We start from the raw sequence: 17,257 nt of genomic DNA, 5'->3' as shown, positions 1-17,257 counted from the left end.
ACTTAGCAGGCATGAGACATTAGGTTTTATCTGCAGCAGAACACACACACACACACACACACACACACACACACACAGATCACAAATGTGTTAGCAAATACAAGCGTGTCTGTAGAAAGAAGTCTTATGTTTTATTTAGTTGTATTAGTACGGAATCAAGATATATCCCACCAATACTTAAATTTCTTTAAAGGTCAGCAAGACACAATAGCTGTATAGCTATGTCTATTGACTTTCTAGTTAAATAAAAAGTGAGATCAGCTAGGTTTGTGTAACTTTTATCATGAAATATGACTAATTAGGTATAAAGAGCTAAATGTCTCTTTAAAAATCACCCAGGCTACTGTAGTGTTTGCCTGTCATGTGAGAGTCTCAGGAATGAAAATAATACATTCAGTAGACTGTGCAACATCACCAACAAGAACCGAAGGCTGTTTTCTCAGAGGGAATTTGGAAGTAGAGTGAATGACCCCATTTCCTGGAATTTTGCAAGGTCAGGCCCATGGGAGAATACTGAATAAACACTTACCGAGGCCTGAGAATGGGTGAGCCAGTACAATGCATACATTACACTCTGATGGTAATAATGCTGACGTCCTCCCACAGATCGAAGAAATTCACAGAGGTCTTGAGGCTTCCTTACTGGTGAAGGCTCCAGCCACAGGGGAATTGTTTGTGAACTTTGATCCTCAGATATTAATCTTATTTAGAGAGACTCAATGCATGTCCCAGATGGGTCTCCTGGTCTCACCACTTGCAGCTGCCCTCTTCGAGAAGCGGGATGTGTACAAAAAGAACTTCAGTGACATGAAGGTAGAGTACTTTATTTCCCCCTTCCTGGATGCTTCTAGAGTACATTTGTTATTTTGTTTTATGTTCTTTCTTTCATTTCTTTATTTTTGTGTGTGTGTCCATGTGTGCATGCGCACACGGAGACGAAAAGCTAATGCCAACAATGTTTGTGTTTACTCTACCACCTTACTCACTGAGTCAGGCTCTATGAGTCAAACCCAGAGCTCATTAATTTGCCTAATATCACTAGTCAGCTTGTTCTGGAGATTGTCTGTCTCCACCAACTTAGGCTGGAATTACAGGTGGGCTGCCATGTTTATGTGGGTTCTTAAGATTTGAATTCCAGTTCTTGTGATGGAAAGTCTGGGCTTAATTCTGAATGTTTCAGGAAGTTACTGGGAGATTTCTTGGGCTGGAAAAAAGGCAGAGACTGACATTAATTGGGATAAGAGTACCAGTGGGAAGCCAATATTTTGGCCTATTGTATTGATCCAGGATAGAGCATGAAGACGGTAGCTTGAGCTTGAATGACTGTAGTGTTGGTTTTGTCCACATACAGGTTAAGGGGAAACTCAGGGGGAACTGAAGTGAGTTGACCACTTATGGGCAGATAGTTGTGTTTTATACAACTTGCACAATGATATGCAGTGGCTTTGACTGTAAATCATTTGTTGAGATGAGAGATGCTTGAAATGTTTTTTTTTTCGGGGGGGCATTAGAATCTCAAGTTCCTATTCTAAGTCCAAGATGACTTTTAGACATCAGTGTGGCCATGGTACCCAGGCAATTATATCTAGAAGCCTGGAGCTCAATGGAACATTCAAAGTTGGAATCATGCTTTCTGGAAGTGGAAGATTTAGCTGTTAGTCATGTCATTGTCCTGGATGAAAACTTTTGGACAGGGACAGAGGCAGAAAGGGCTATTGGATAAGACTCAAGGTTGTTTCATTATTAACAGTCGTAGTAGATGACATCTAGTAGTAGATGACAAGCCACAAAACCAGGCATGGACTTTCAGGTGGGATGAACTGTCATTCAGGAAGCTGAGAGTAAGGAAAGAGCTGCAAGGAAGGACCGATTGTCACTGACAAAGCCATTGCCAAAAGGATGAAAAGAAAAGTTCAAAGACGCAGTCTTGGTACCGGAACACATAGAAACTGTTGCTAAAATGCCACAGGAAACCAGCCGTGGTGGTGTATGCTGTAATCTTGGCACTTGGCAAGTAGAGCAAGAGGATCAGAAGTTCAAGGTCATCCTTGACTATGGAGCAAGTAGAGGTTGCCCTGTCTCAAAAGCAACTATGGTGATTAACATCATGTGATGACACTGAGCACCTCTTGCACAGTGCCTTATGGCGTGGGCCCCTCTCTCGTCACTTTGCTGTACTGCCCACTGAGTGCAGAGGCTTTTGCACACTAACAGGTGCTCTGCACTAAGCTGTCCCCTCAGCTCTTTTCACTGTGTTCTAGGACAGGGTCTTGGTCCTGTGGACTCACACTTCACTAACTCCTGTAATCCAGGCTGCCCTCGAACTTCCAATCCTTTGTTTCAGTCTCTCTAAGAGCTGGGATTGCAGACCTCTGTCTCTGTTCTAAGTTTATGGTCATTAGCTAATGTCATCTTAGCTAATGTCTTACTACCATGTAAGATGGGTGGGACAAAGCACTATCTGGCTCAGAGAAATTGAGAGAGTCAAGGTCTCATAGCTAAGTGACAGAATTAGGACCAGAACCCAGGATTGTTCTTTCCTGTCTTCTTATTACTCTTTTTACATTAAAAAGTTAAAATTCTCTTCAAAAGTTAAATTTCTCTACGGTTGACCCATAAAACACTAGTCAGCATGTTTATATTCTCTTTAAATTTTTTTGTGTGTCAGAAAAAAAAATGCCTGGTCAATTTACATATTTACAAGAGAGAAATGTTTTACTAAGAAATCATATTTATACAGTTATACAATTACTACTATAATTTTCCTCACAGAGTCTTTTTCAGTTATATGTTGCAAATAACACAGAACTTCAAAACATAGGGGCTTTTTGGCATACTTTTCATGGTTCCATGCTAAAGGTTTGAATGGATATTGTATGATATCCCCAGGTGGAATTACAGACTGAGGCATGGACAAGGGTTTCTGGCATGGGCTCTGCAGGCTAGTAGAAGATATCACTATCTAGGAGGAAGTGCTACATAAAGAGTCCACATGGTCTCAGTGCCAGCCCAGGTGTCTCACAGAATCCTTCTGTTGAGCCCTGTCGACTCTCAGAATGCACATGCTGATTCAGTGTAGGGTGCTTAGACCCAACTCCATAAGAAGAGAAGCGGCAAAGAATGTTTGAAAGCTACTACTGTTCCAACCAAAGATTTGAACAAGCAAATTACTATCTGGTTGGTATTTATTATATCTTGGAGATGGAAAGAGTTAGAATCCCTGTGTAGCATGGCTAGCTGGTAGAAAGTAGATTTATCGGCACACATGGTGGTTGTGGGGGGTACAAAAGCTCTCTCAAGTTTCAGAGCTGCTGTGCAGGAATCTAACGAAGTTTTCAGTTTCTACAGAAATGCTAAAGTAGCTGGCTGTTTGTCTTATTCATCTTTTTCTTGGAATATATATTTGGAACTGGAAAGAGATGAGCTTAGTGTGAGCTAATAGTGTGGAATATAGTTTGTGAAACCAATATGATCTGGATCCAAACCATTATCTCTAGATAAATGATTTTACCTTTGAAGCCTCAGTTTCTCATTTGTAAAAGGGATGAGTGGTACTCCTTGGGTTTAAAGGATTAAAGGTGAGGATGCAGATTCTAAGAACCATTTCTCTGATAGAATAAATAATGGACATTGAAAAGAAAAGGAGCAGTAAGCAGTGGCTAAAAGCTTTAGGATATTTGGAAGCAGCTGCTAATAGAATCATCAAATATAGGCCTTTCTCAAGAGGCCTTTGGGGAAAATGAAAGGGTATTAATGAAACTATAGAAAAGTATTATAGGAAGTCTGAGCTCATTTGGGAGATGTTAGGTTTAACTTCCATCTCAAAGCCCAGCAGGACTTCCTATGCTCTTCTGACAGGTTCTGTAAAAGTATGAATAGAAGCTGTAACACTGCTGTCTCTAAAGTTTTGCAAACATATCACCCAGAGGCCATTTCTGTTCTAGTGAGAACATTTTTTTTTGGCAATGATCTAACATTTTACTAATACCTATACCTTCTGTACAAGAATGGACCTAAAACTGTCTGTCTTTAAGAAGCACATTGATGTCCCCTGCAAGGAGTGTGTCAGGATGCACTATTAGGTGGGTTTGAAAATGATAGCATATGGACTGAATAGGGAGTAATGTTGACTTTATATTGTAGGTGATTTTTAATGGGGAGCTCAAACCCCTCACATTTCAGATCACAAATTCTTTTTCTCATAACAATTAATTGATTAATTAAATAGATGCTGATTGATCCTGTCCTGTATGGTAGCTAATGTTTCAAGGAAATTGTAAAAAACAAGTGGAAATCTTGTCCTTGCATTTTTATGCAGTTGCTTTTGACTTATGGTGAGGTTGAAAGTGTTGTAAGTAAATAATGCATTTATTACACTGAAGTTAATGAACAGCGTGGCTTAGCGTACTACCCTGCCTTCAATAGGCTCATTTCTATTAGCCAAGAGGTGTTATTTAAAGCGGCTTGAAATCGGCACTGATTCTTGACTCTCCCTTTGCCCTTTGGGTCTTGCGCCAAAACTGTTAACGGTATATGTGGTATATAGGAGACTCATAGCAGGAAGATGTACTGTGTCCCCATAAAAAATGGAAGTACAGTGAGGCACAGATGGACATACTCTTCCTGTAACTTTGCATTGTTTTCAAAAGTTGCTTGACTTTTCTCTGCTTTGGGCTGGGTAGATGCCAAGAAATGATCCTCAAATTCTTTTTCGCTCTCAGTTCTAATTTACTGGCTTAGGATTTGGTGGGTGTACAGAGAGTATCTGTTTTATTTTGTTTGCAGTGTTCGCCCTGCCAGGATACTAGATCCTAATTATTTCACCCCAGATATAAAAGTTATCTTTTTAAATAAAAATACTAATAGATATTAAAAGTGACATGTAACCTGGCTGTTTAATCACATTCCTTTGCAGATGATGCTGTCCGAATACCGGAGAGTGAAGTCGAAAATGCCTCCTGCCATTGAGCAGTTGATGGTCCCACACTTGGCTAGAGTGGATGAAGCCCTCCAGCCCGGCCTGGCTGCCCTGACTTGGACGTCCCTGAATATTGGGACATATTTAGAAAATGCTTTTGCAAAGATCAGTGAGTCTGTCCACATGATTTTTATTTCTCCATTTTAGGAGCCAAGTTCTTATTGCCTCCTGGATAATTTGTTATTAATATGCTGTTATAAATAATGAAATGAGGAATAAGGCCCAAAACCCCCACACTGAATAGCAGCAAACTATAATGAGTTCAGTACTTTCTTAGAAACTGTAAATATTCATTATTTAATTTTATTCTTAGGGATTATCCGTGCAATTTTGTTGATTCTTTTTGCTGTATATCAGCATCCGAAAAATGTTTAGGCCCCTTACTTTCTACACTAATTCATTAGTTCATTACAACTGTTTTCTTTTTAATCTTTCCCTCTCCCTCTTCTTCCACCTCCTTCTTCTCCTTCTCCTCCTCCTCACCTTCTTCTTCCTCCTTATCCTCATCTTTGTCCTTTTTCTTTTAGGTTAGACTCAGAGCTGCACATGCAGTAGGAAGACACTGTACCACTGAGCTTATTTGCAGACCTCTCTGGTTTGGGGCACCTGGATTTGGATGGACTAGAGTGCTAAAGGACAGGGCATCTTAAATGAGGAAAGTTTAAGCAAGTGCCAGTTTTCCATAACCAGGGATGTAGTGCTTACAATATATGTAAGACGGCGAATTCCTTTTAATCCAGTTTCTCAGAATAAGCATAGGTATGCTACAATGAAAATCTGATCTCAATTCCATCTGGGATATTAAACAGTTAGAAATCTTTGTTTTATAGAATGCTTTTCGTAGTCTCTCACTGTCTAAAAGCGAGCTCTTTCATGAGACATTTCCTGGAGATCATAGCTGCATTTTATAATGTATTACCTCCAGATCTCCTGTGTAAACAGGGGCATGCGGATTGGAACATAGTGGTAGAAGTTTGTAAAAATGTTTTATTGATTTTTTTTTGTGTGTGAACTTCATATTTTGTACCCCAATCCCACTTATCTCTCCATCCTTTAATATTTGTTCTTGCAAAGAAAACAAACAAGCCCCCCCCCCAAAAAAAAAACCAACAACAAAAACAAAAGCTTTGGTGTGTTGTGGTGTGTCCCAAAGTACACACTTTTGCCCAAACAGCTTTATTTGTTAATATTCATTTCACTGAGTCACTGGTCTGGTTTGAGGCCCCTGGCTTCCTCTACACTATCAATACTGGGTCTTCATGGCGTCTCCTCTTGGATCTCCTATTGTTGCCCTGTGTTGTGGAGATCCTGAATAGATGGGGTTGGTGTGGGATGGGCCAACTCAAATCCCTGTATCTTGGCCTGGGTGGTAGCTGAGTAATTCAGCCACCAGGGCCAGCATTATTGCACTGTCCAGGTGAGGTGTGGGGTGATCTTCTGCCTACCACAGATGGCAAGGGACAAGGCCATTTCTTCAGTGAGACAGTGGAAATTTCTATTCTTTATTTTTTCCAACTTGGTGTTATCTATTTCTTCTTCATGGGCCAATTTTGCCTATGAAGACTTTTTATGACCCAGGATAAGAAGTTAAGGTTCCTAGTCTGGCTACATTACCTGATGTCCACCTCTTCCTAGGGCCTCTGTTGTGCTGATGGCTGGAACTAGAGGTTCAATATTGTACATATCTTCTAATGGTGAAGTCCAACTCTGTCTTTCTCCCAAACTGACTGCAAAGGGCTTAAAACCCAGGCTATTTCCTGTACTTTTCTTGTGTCCATCTGGTGTACCAGTACTTCGAGACTCAAAAAACCACATAATTTCCATCCCTTTACTTCTCTGACCTTTTGCAACTCACTCTGTCATGTTACTTCCTTTCTGGGTCAGGTTTTCCTGGGACTGCCTTCTAGGTAACTGCTGTGATACTGCTCTTTTTCTTTCTCTTACTCTTGGTAGGACTTAGTCTACTGATAACTTTACTTATTAGGAACATGTCTTCTCAGTGGTTTCTTACTGTACCTTCCAAATAACTATATAGTAATTAATATGATAATTTAGCAGGCACATTATATTGAAGGATATTTGAGAAGTGCTGCGTTGGGGCAGATAATGAAGTAAGGGATTACGGTTGTGAGTTATCTAGTTTTTTTTCCTCCCCCCAACTTGACAAAAGCTAGAGTAATTTGGGAAGAAGGAATATCAGTGCTGAACATTTTATTGATTGGTGGTTGATAATGGAGGCCCAGGCTGTTGCAGATGGTGCCACCCCTGGGCAGGTGATCCTGGATCGTGTAAAAAAACAGGCCAAGCAAGCTGGGAGGAATAATCCAGGAGGCAGTACTTGCTCATGGCTTGTGCTTCAGTTCCTCCCTCCAGCTTCCTGTCTTGAGTTCCCTGGTAAAGGAATCACAAGCTCTAAGATGAAGTAAACCTTTTCCTCCCAAGTTGCTTTTGGTCATGGTGTTTTATCAAAGCAATAGAAAGTCTACCTAAGACAGTTGCATACTTTTGCTTAAATTTTGCTTGCTTAAGTGGGAACCAGTTTCAAAGATAAATTGTAACAGAGTGTTTGCATATTAATGAAGTGTATTTTAGGCTCATCGCTGTTTACAGTGGGATACTGAAAGGTGCACAGTTAGATAACCATGGCATCAGGAGGATCAAAAAAGTTTTAAAAAGGAGCCTTAATTTAAAGGTTAAAAGTAACAATCCAAAGATGCTTAATGGTATCCAGTATTGAATAGATAGAAGCAATAAAGATGAGTTTCCTTCCCTTTAAACCAATATTCTCTCCAAAATATCTCTCCTTAGGAAATGTAACAAGAGTAAATGGGCTAAAATCTCTAAGGAGGCATTTATAAGGCATATAAAGCCTTCATAGTGAGAGTTAACACAATCAAATTAGAACAGGCTGCTGAGGTGGTCTTAACAGTACTCTCCCTAGAGAGGTATAAGGATTAGCAATTTGGATATTTTATTAGATGTTAGCTAGAGAAAAGTAGGTAGCTTCTAAAGAAATCCCAATTCTCCTTTTTAAATTGTGTTTTCTTTTGTAAATTAAACTAAGAAGACAATGAAGAACAAAATTAAGCATCATTGTACATGTAGCCATTATGGTTGAGCACCTCATGGTCAATTGTTCTCTGTACTTTGGCCATTTGTAGTTATCTGTGATGGTCTCAATCTGCTGCATAAAAGAGCTTCTTTGATGAATGTAAACAAACAGCGTTAACTCTCAAGAACAGTTGGATACTGAATTGGAATAAATGAGCCAACCTTTAGAATTGCAGATGTTTAATTGGCCCACACATTTGTAAAAAACATTTCTGTTCTTTGAAATCATCAGCAGAACTTGAGTGGGCCTGATTTGGTACCCTGTGCTGCTGCTTTTTCTTGAGTTGTTGCTGCAATTACTTGCCACAAATTTCATGGCTTCATATAATGCAAATCACAGACATCAGAAACCCAGAGTCTCATGTTGTTAAATCAAGGCATCTTCAGAGAAGATTCTTCCCAGAAACTCTGCCACGGGTCCTTTCCTCAGCACCTTCTGGGTCTTATAGGCTGCCCTCATCTGCAGGAGAATGACTGTGTCATGTTTGGAGCTAGCTGTGTCTCATGGCCAAGCTTTTCTCTCAGCCACTCTTCCAGGGCCAAACTCTTCTCTTTCCCACTCTGACCTTCCTGACTTTTTCTTATAATGTCCTTGTGACAGCTCTGCCTGGATAATCCAGAACAGTCCTCCAAGCTCAAGATCCTTAACACATCTGCAAAGTCTCTTTGTCACATACGATAATATTTCCAGAGGATTAGAGATCTCCTTAGGATATATATATTTTAAGTTGCCACAAATGTCTTTGAAGATCTTGTGCAGGACCTTGTGCAAAAGGAAACAAGAGATTTCTATTGAGTGAGCACACTTAAGTAGAAGTGTTTGTTTGTTTCACTGCATACTGTTGTCAGTAAGAACCATTTGGTATATTGACTAGTTGCCTGAATAATTAGCTTAAAAAGTATTGAAACTTAGGTATTTATTATTTAGGTAGTGAAGATATTGATTTAAGGGACTATTAAAAAGAAGAATTTAATTTCTTTTTTTTTCTTTTTTATTATTTATTTTTATTAATTAAAGTCTATTCACTTTGGATCCCCCCTGTAGCTCCCTCTCTCCTCCCCTCCTAATTCCACCCTCCCTCTTCCCCACCCCTGTTCCTCTCCCAGTCCACTGGTAAGGGAGGTCCTCCTCTCTTTCCTCTGATCCTAATCTATCAGGTCTCATCAGGAGTGACTGCATTGTCTTATTTTATGGCCTGGTAAGGCTGCTCTCCCTTCAGGGGTGGTGATCAAAGAGCAGGCCAATCAGTTCATGTCAGAGACAGTCCTTGTCCCCATTACTATGGGACCTACTTGAATACTGAACTGCCATAAGCTACCTCTGTGCAGGGGTTCCAGGCCATCTCCATGAGTGTTCCTTGGCTGGAGTATCAGTCTCAGAAAAGACCCCTGTGCCAAGACTTTTTGGATTTGTTGCTCTCCTTGTGGAGCTCCTGTCCTTTCTACGTCTTACTATCTCCCCCTTCTTTCATAAGATTCCCTGTACTCTTCCCAAAGTTTGGCTATGAGTCTCAGCATCTGCCTCGATACCTAGCAGGGTAGAGCCTTTCAGAGGCCCTCTGTGGTAGACTCCTGTCCTGTTCCCTGTTTTCTCCCTCCTCCGATGTCCATCCTCTTTGCCTTTCTGAATGGGATTGAGCATCTTAGCCAGAGTCTTTCCTGATTAGCTTCCTTAGGTGTACAAATTTTAGTATGTTCAGAATTTAATTCCAATCCCAGTTGTTGAACTGTGGAATTGGCACTGACGTGAATGTTCACGATACAATGATAGAACAATGAATCACCAGAGTAACCAGCATGATCACACATGCTGGAAGAATGGAAGAATGCTCAGGTGATAGGTAATGTAAGACCAGGGACCAGTTTCCACACACAGTCATAGGTGACCTTCTGGGGAGATGAATCAGAGCCAGGGAGGTAAGAAAATTGCAAGTGTTAAAGGAGGAACCGTGTGCAGCAGCTACCTGCGGAGCAGCCAAAGGTTCGAAGGACACTGTGGTGCTTTTAATAAGAATGGCTCCCACAGGTTCATATGTTTGAATGCCTTCACCCTCTGTGGAATTCGGAGATAGTATGCTGCTGGGAGTAGGTTTTGAGGTTTCAAAAACCCATAGCATTCCTAGTGTGCTCTCTGCTTAGTGTTTCTTGACTCAACGTGTAAGCTCTCAGCTACTGCTCCAGAGCTATTCCTGCCTTCCTTTTTCTATGCTTCCTACCACAATGATCACAAACTCACTCTCTGAAAATGTAAGAAAGCCCCCATTAAGCGCTTTCTGCTGTAAGTTGTCCTGATCATGGTGTCTTTTCACAGAAATAGAAAGGTAACTAAGGCAGATATGTATGACCCAAACAGTTTTAATCCTGATGCTTCCGTTGTCATTCAGTCACATGTCCATGTTTAAGGAAATGCTTTACCTAATCTGCTGTTCATTTTGTTTTTCCTAAAGAGGACCTGGAGCTGCTGCTTGACCGGGTCAATGATTTGATTGAGTTCCGCATCAATGCCATCCTGGAAGAAATGAGCAGCATGCCGCTTTGTCAGCTCCCTCAGGAGGACCCCCTTACTTGTGACGAATTCCTCCAAATGACAAAGGTTATCAGAAGGCTGATTTAAAAAAAATATTCTTGAATTAACCTTTTTAAAGATAAAGGGCATATTTGAAGCATAGTTAGATTTAAAAAATTCTATTTTGCTCCATGATAGAAGTGATTCAAATGTAGAACCGCCTGACAACATGAAGATAAAGAAAATGTTATTTAAGCAGCTGCTAGTAAATTACTTCCCTTCAGATCAGTTGGAGGGGAATTGCTGTGGCATACATTTCCAATTTTTTCATGTTGTATGAAGGGCAGAGGGTTTTGTTTTGAAGAGCTTCAGTTAGCAAGGGTTAAGTTTGAAGTAGATTGTGAAGTAGTTGGGACAGCTTATTGGCAAGGTTTCTTCAAGCACATCCAAAGAGCCATTTCTAAACTAGTATTTTGAAGCCTAGCATTCTAGACTAGTCCCTAGGAAAGCTGGCAAAGAACAGATGCTGTGTTTAAACTATTCATGGCAGAGACTGCATTTCCAGGTTCATCACACTTCAGTATATGAAAATAAAACTCTCAGAAAGTCTCCCTTATTTCCCAAGCACCCTTGAAAATGGGGCACCTTTTTCCTACTTAGAACCAAGGTACTAGCAGAGAGGTTGTACACCTTTTTGGAATGGCATGTTAGCTTAATTTATAATATTCCCTATGGGTATTCTGGCAATATGAACTCTTCAATGATGGCTTTAATACTGTTGTCCAGTGGTGCTTACTGGAGGACCCATTACATTACATTCAGCTTGTGGATAGACTGTAGCTGGGATTCATCACCAAGACAGAGCGACAATAGCCGGATGATACAGAAGGCAGGTCGAGTCTGGGAAAAGCCTGGTGCAGTCTTCCTTATGCTATCTCTTTCCAGTAAGGATTCATGGAGAACTCTTTTTCACTCACAAGGAAACTGCAACAATCCATGCGCAAATTTCTGCTCAGTGAAGTTCATTGCTTGACACTCAAATTTTTTTAATTTAAAATTTTTTAATTTAAAATTTTATTTTATTTGTGTGTGTGTGCATGTGGTGTAGGGGGTGGGGTACATGTGCACAAAGGCCAGAAGAGGACATCATATTTCTGGAGCTAAGTCTTATAGCCTCTTTTGGCCTGAACTCTGACTCTGAGCAGTAAGCATTCTTTTTTCCTATTAATTAACTAATTTATTCACGTTACAGCCTGATTGTAGTCCCTGCTTCTCCTCTCAATCCCACTCTCACACACCCTCTCTCCCACCCTCCTCCCCTTCTCTGAGGAGAGGGAGGACACCCTTGGGTACCAGCCTGCCCTGGCATATCAAGTCACAGCACGACTAAGTGTGTCCTCTTCCACCGAGGCCAGATAAGGCAATCCAGCTAGGAGGAGAAAGGGATCCAGAGGCAAGCAACAGAGTCATAGACAGCCCCTGCTCCAATTGGTAGGGGACCACATGAAGAACAAGCTGCACATCTGCTACATATGTGTAGGGGTTTTGGTTCAGTCCATGCATGCTCTTTGGTTGGTGGTTCAGTCTCTGTTAGCCCCCATGGGCCCAGGTTAGTCGACTCTGTAGGTGTTTTTGTAGTATCCTTGACACCTCAGGCTCCCTTTCTCCTTCCTGCCACTCTTCAACAACATTCCACAAGCTTCGCCCATTGTCTGCCTGTGGGTTTCTGCATCTGTTTTTATCAGTTGTTGGATGACGTTTCTTAGAAGACAGTTATGCTAGGCTCCTGTCTGCAAGCACAGCAGAGTATCTCATGGGGTGGGTCTCAGGGTGGGCCAGTCATTGGTTGGCCATTCCCTCAATCTCTGCTCTGTCTTTATCCCTGCATATCTGCAGGACACATTTTGGGGTTGAGGTTTTGTGGTCGGTTGGTGTCCACCTCCTTCCACTGGGAGTCCCTCCTGGTTACTGGAGGGGGCATCTTCAGGCTCCATATCTCCAGCTGCTAGGTGTCTCAACTATGGTCACTTCCATCGACTCCTGGGAGCCTCCTCCATCCCAGGTCTCCAGCTAAGATAAAAAAAAAAGCTCAAGCAACTTATACACTGAGCCACCTCTTGAGTCCCAATACTCTAAGTTTTTATTGGTTTCTGCCACCATGGAACAGTTTGCTTTTCATGAAAAGGCTCTGAATTCTATAAGGAATCAAGTATTTGGTATAAACCATATTGCTTACAGAAGCAGTCTAGTCACAAATCCATGTTTCTTAGCCAGATAGCAGTGATAACCTACCTGAATCTGATCTCCTGGATGAGGAGGGTTTCACATTCACAGGTAACCCTTTAAAAGGACAGGACCAGGCATTTAGTGTTAACACCCGTTTGCATAGATGGTGAACTTCAATTTCTATTATCTTGTTATTAGCTGATTGTAACTTAATGCCTACATTTTAGAATTATGTTTGACTTTTTCACAATAACTTAATTTTTTTTCCTGCTGATTTTTAAATTCCCTTCTCATCTGAAAAGACATCACTTAGCTCTTTGTTGTTTACAAAATGTAGCTTAAATATTAGAAATCCAAGTTTTAGATTTTAAAAATAGAGAAACTAGAATTTATAGCAATCATATCACTATCGTTATGATTGTTATGCATTTCATGACTTTCATAGTATTCATAGCAGGTTTTCACAGTGCTTTTACTTTTTGCCTCTTAGCTAGTATTTCTTTGATATATATATATGTATATATATGTATATAATAGCACTATATGGCTTTTGCAGGCATGATACCTTCATAACATTTTATTCAGATGATATATATTGTTTATTTCTATTGGACATTAAATGACTCCCAAAATTTGTCAATTTTGCCAAGAGCTATAATGAATATATACTTATGATTTTTGTTTTTGATCTTCAGGATCATTGCTCACAAATAAGATTACTGTGTCAAACTGTATGGCTTTATCTATTTCACAACTCTTTACAGTCATAGACAAACTGATTTTTAAAGGATGATCCTGATACATAATGATATAATACAATGTACCAATTTCACTTCCATTTGACATAAAATTTATTAATTTTAGCTTGAGTAGCAAAATCATACATCCTAAATTAATCTGTATTTTGATTACCAATAGAAGTAAGTGCTTTATATTGACTTATTTCTACAAACTGTTTATTTGCTTTATAATTTTTAATTTTTTCATATATATATTGTTTTTTAATTTTTATGTTTGGTTTTTGGGAATATATAATCACATCATTTCCCTTCCTTGTTCTATTTCAAATTGATGGCTCCTTTTTCATTAATTGTTGTTACATACATATGTGTGTATATATATATTCCAAAATATGTAACTATAGCCTGCTAAATATGTATACAGCTACTTATATGCATGTTTTCAGAGCAGACCACTTGGTATTGGGAAGCCAACTAGTATGCTCTTCGCTGGAAAAGACTATTTCTTCTGCTCTCTTCATTCCTTAGCTGCTTGTAGCTCTTTGTGTAGGGCTGGAGCCTCTTGGGCTTTTCTCTTTCTATGCTAGCTGCTTAGTAAAGAAAGGGATGGTGGGGACTCAAAGACAAAGTTCAAATACATGCTCCTGCTGCTGAGGAAACTGGAGCCACTGTGAGGGTTTACTTCCTGGGGGAGCCTGCCTTGAGGATGGGAGAGGAAATTAAGGTCCATTTTGAGCCTCTTTAACATAGAGTTAAATGGACATTAAATGGCTCCCAAAATTTGTCAATTTTGCCAAGAGCTATAATAAATATATACTTATGATTTTTTAAAGGACTCAAGAGACAGTTTTAAAAATGTTAAGGCTCTCTTAGGGAACAAGGAGTTAACAGATTTAGAATGAGGCAAACAAGCGTGGCAAGCAGGATCCTTGGTTGAATGTCATTTGCTAGTTAACAATAGTACTTCTTGAAGACTTTCTTTGTTCTGGAAACTGCTCCCAGTGCTTTCATATGTCACCATATGGAGTACATGCAACAACATAAAACTTTTAAAATTTATTTTTAGAAAATTTCATATATGTATATCATGCATCTTAATCATACCCCCCCCCCCCAGTCAGTTCAACCCTCCAACTCCCCTGGTCCCCCTTCTAAATTCAAGTCTCCCTTTCTTTCTTTCTTTCTTTCTTTCTTTCTTTCTTTCTTTCTTTCTTTCTTTCTTTCTTTCTTTCTTTCTCTCTCTCTCTTTCTTTCTTTCTCTCTCTCTCTCTCTTTCTCTCTCTCTTTCTTTCTTTTTTTTGAAATAACACACTGAGTCCAATTAATGTCACCCATATGCATATGCCTGTGGACAGGCAACCTGCCTGTGGTTACCCCTCAGGGAAAACTGACTCTTCCTCCCCCAGTAGCTGTCAGCTCTCCTCAGCTAGGGATGAGGCCTCAGTAGGCACTCCCTCTCCATGCCGGAAGTTTTAACTGGTTTGGTCTTGTGTAGGCAGCTAGTTGTTGTGAGTTTTTATGTGTGTAATAGTCATGTCATCTCCAGACACCAGCATTTCACAGCACCACTTACTTCCTATCTTCTGGCTTCAAAAACAAAACAAAATAAAGCCAGGGTAAAAATTTGTCGTTAGGGGAAGTTGAGTTGAGTGAAGCTGTCATTTGATATTTTTCTTGGTAATAACAAAGTTTAAAAGTTTGTTCCAGGATATATTAAAACATTCACTCTAATGGCATCAACATGTCATGTCTATTGCCAAAGAGGGGTAAGTAGAAGTCAAGGCTGCTGAATGAGGAGGTATGGAACACAGATGGTCTGATATGTAATAGTACATGAACATGTTAGAATCTCAGTATATAAGTCAGTGAAACTTGAGATGGATTTGGGAACAGTGACCAACAAACAAAGTCTATTTTCATTGTGTTTTCCTCCAAATAGGTGGTAAAAGAAAGCCTTCTGTGTGTTTTACCTGTCTTTATAGATTTGTCATAGCAGCTACCACAGTGCTTAGTATTGTGCTATATTTGTCTTGTTTTCAATTCTAAGAAAGGTGCAACCTACCTAAAGCGAGTATAGATCCAAAATGAAGTACATGCCAATGGCTTGCCAGAAATGATGAGAAGGGAAGACAGCTGGAAAGGGTAGATTCACACCATATGAAAAAAATTTCATGGGACCAGATGCCGCTGATGCCTTTGGGAGTTATCCCCTCTGTGCTAGGAAATCAATGCAGCTTTGGTCTGTTCACCCTGCTCCCGTTGGTTCTCTTTTCTTTAATGCTTTTTTTCCTCAGTATGTCTGGCTAGGGCAACAGGGAGTATGTTGCTGTTTTAGTTACCTTTTATGTTGTTGTGATAAAATATCATGACAAAAACAACTTAAGCGAGGAAGGGCTGATTGTGGTTCGAGGTACAGTCCATCATGGCGGGAACTCAGCAGCAGGAGCTTAAGATGGGTGTTCCTGTTGCTAGAGAAGTGAAGAAGGATGAATGCTTAAGTTCAGTTCATGTTCTTCCCTTTTTTATAGAGTAGGGTCCACGCCCAAGGAATGGAACTACTCACTCCAGACAGATTTTCCTATCTCACATGATTCCAGATCCCAAGTTGGCAACTGAGATTAACCACCACAAGGTCAAACCATCACTGAAGCTAAATTATCAGTTGGAGGCTAAATCTGCACTCTTCCAACTCTTCCTGATGAACTTTCAAGAGCTAGATAAAAATGATCTTTTGTTCTTCTCGTTGTTAGGACTTGTGTGTGAATGGTGCTCAGATGCTCCATTTTAAAAGCTCTCTGGTGGAGGAAGCTGTAAATGAACTAATAAACATGTTACTGGATGTGGGTGTCCCGCCTGAAGAATCGAGTGAAAATGTCTGTCGTGAGAATGCCAGTTCTTACGGTGACACTTCAGGTAAGAGAGGAGGCAATGAAATGGTCTGCTTTTTTTTTTCCCCAGGAAATTTACTGAAAACCCAAACTTAAATTTTTACACAACAATCAATTTCATACTTCTATAAATACTATCCCAATTTTATACCAATATTTATAAATCTGAAATGATTCTTTTCAAATGGCAACGACTTGGTTGCTTATTCTCATTATTTTGTGTTAAACTCTGCAAATTAAAGCAAACCTTTTCCTACAGAGAGGAGGGGGAGGATGGTCTTTAGTGCTATTGTTGGGAGAGAACACACCAGAACACAGGTCTTGAATGGCCAGTAGAACTTTAAAATTATAGTCCTTGATCTGTTATTGGATGTTTTCTCACACTGAGATGGTCTCTACTAGGCCTTTTATGCTCTGATTTCTTCTTCCTTTTCTTCAGTGATCTCACTTTCTCAGATGCAGGGCATTTAACTGATATTGAGCCTGCATCTAATTTATTTTGATTTCCCGCTGCAATTTAATGGATCTCTGTCTCTCTCTTTGTCTCTCTCTGCCTCTCTCTCTCTGGAGGAAGAGAAGGGCATTCTGAGGCCTTGGCATCTATGTTTAATGCTGGGGCCTGTCATCTGCCTTTGACAGCAAGGAAGAAGAAAGAGAGTGAGATGTTAGAAGATGCCCATGAGCTGCTTTCCCATTTTAACCATCAAAACATGGATGCTCTTTTGAAAGTGACAAGGAATACGCTTGAGGCCATTCGCAAGCGCATTCATCTTTCCCACATGATTAACTTCCGGGGTATGATCTTGCA

The 17,257-nt window shown here is 40.2% G+C and overlaps 1 protein-coding gene across 1 annotated transcript in view; it reads left to right on the top strand.

Annotated features, from left to right (window-relative positions):
* Dnah5 (dynein axonemal heavy chain 5) overlaps positions 1–17,257 on the top strand; it is a 256,569-nt gene that overhangs the window by 42,110 nt on the left and 197,202 nt on the right. Inside the window, exons 15-19 of the mRNA XM_060378798.1 lie at positions 607–813; positions 4,916–5,087; positions 10,537–10,682; positions 16,312–16,486; positions 17,029–17,244. Of these exons, the coding sequence (XP_060234781.1) occupies positions 607–813; positions 4,916–5,087; positions 10,537–10,682; positions 16,312–16,486; positions 17,029–17,244 (916 nt within the window). The remainder of the gene's footprint in view (positions 1–606; positions 814–4,915; positions 5,088–10,536; positions 10,683–16,311; positions 16,487–17,028; positions 17,245–17,257) is intronic.

Source organism: Meriones unguiculatus, chromosome 3 (genome assembly GCF_030254825.1).
Source record: "Meriones unguiculatus strain TT.TT164.6M chromosome 3, Bangor_MerUng_6.1, whole genome shotgun sequence".
NCBI classification, from domain to species: domain Eukaryota; kingdom Metazoa; phylum Chordata; class Mammalia; order Rodentia; family Muridae; genus Meriones; species Meriones unguiculatus.
This window is presented reverse-complemented; position numbering and strand designations above follow the sequence as displayed.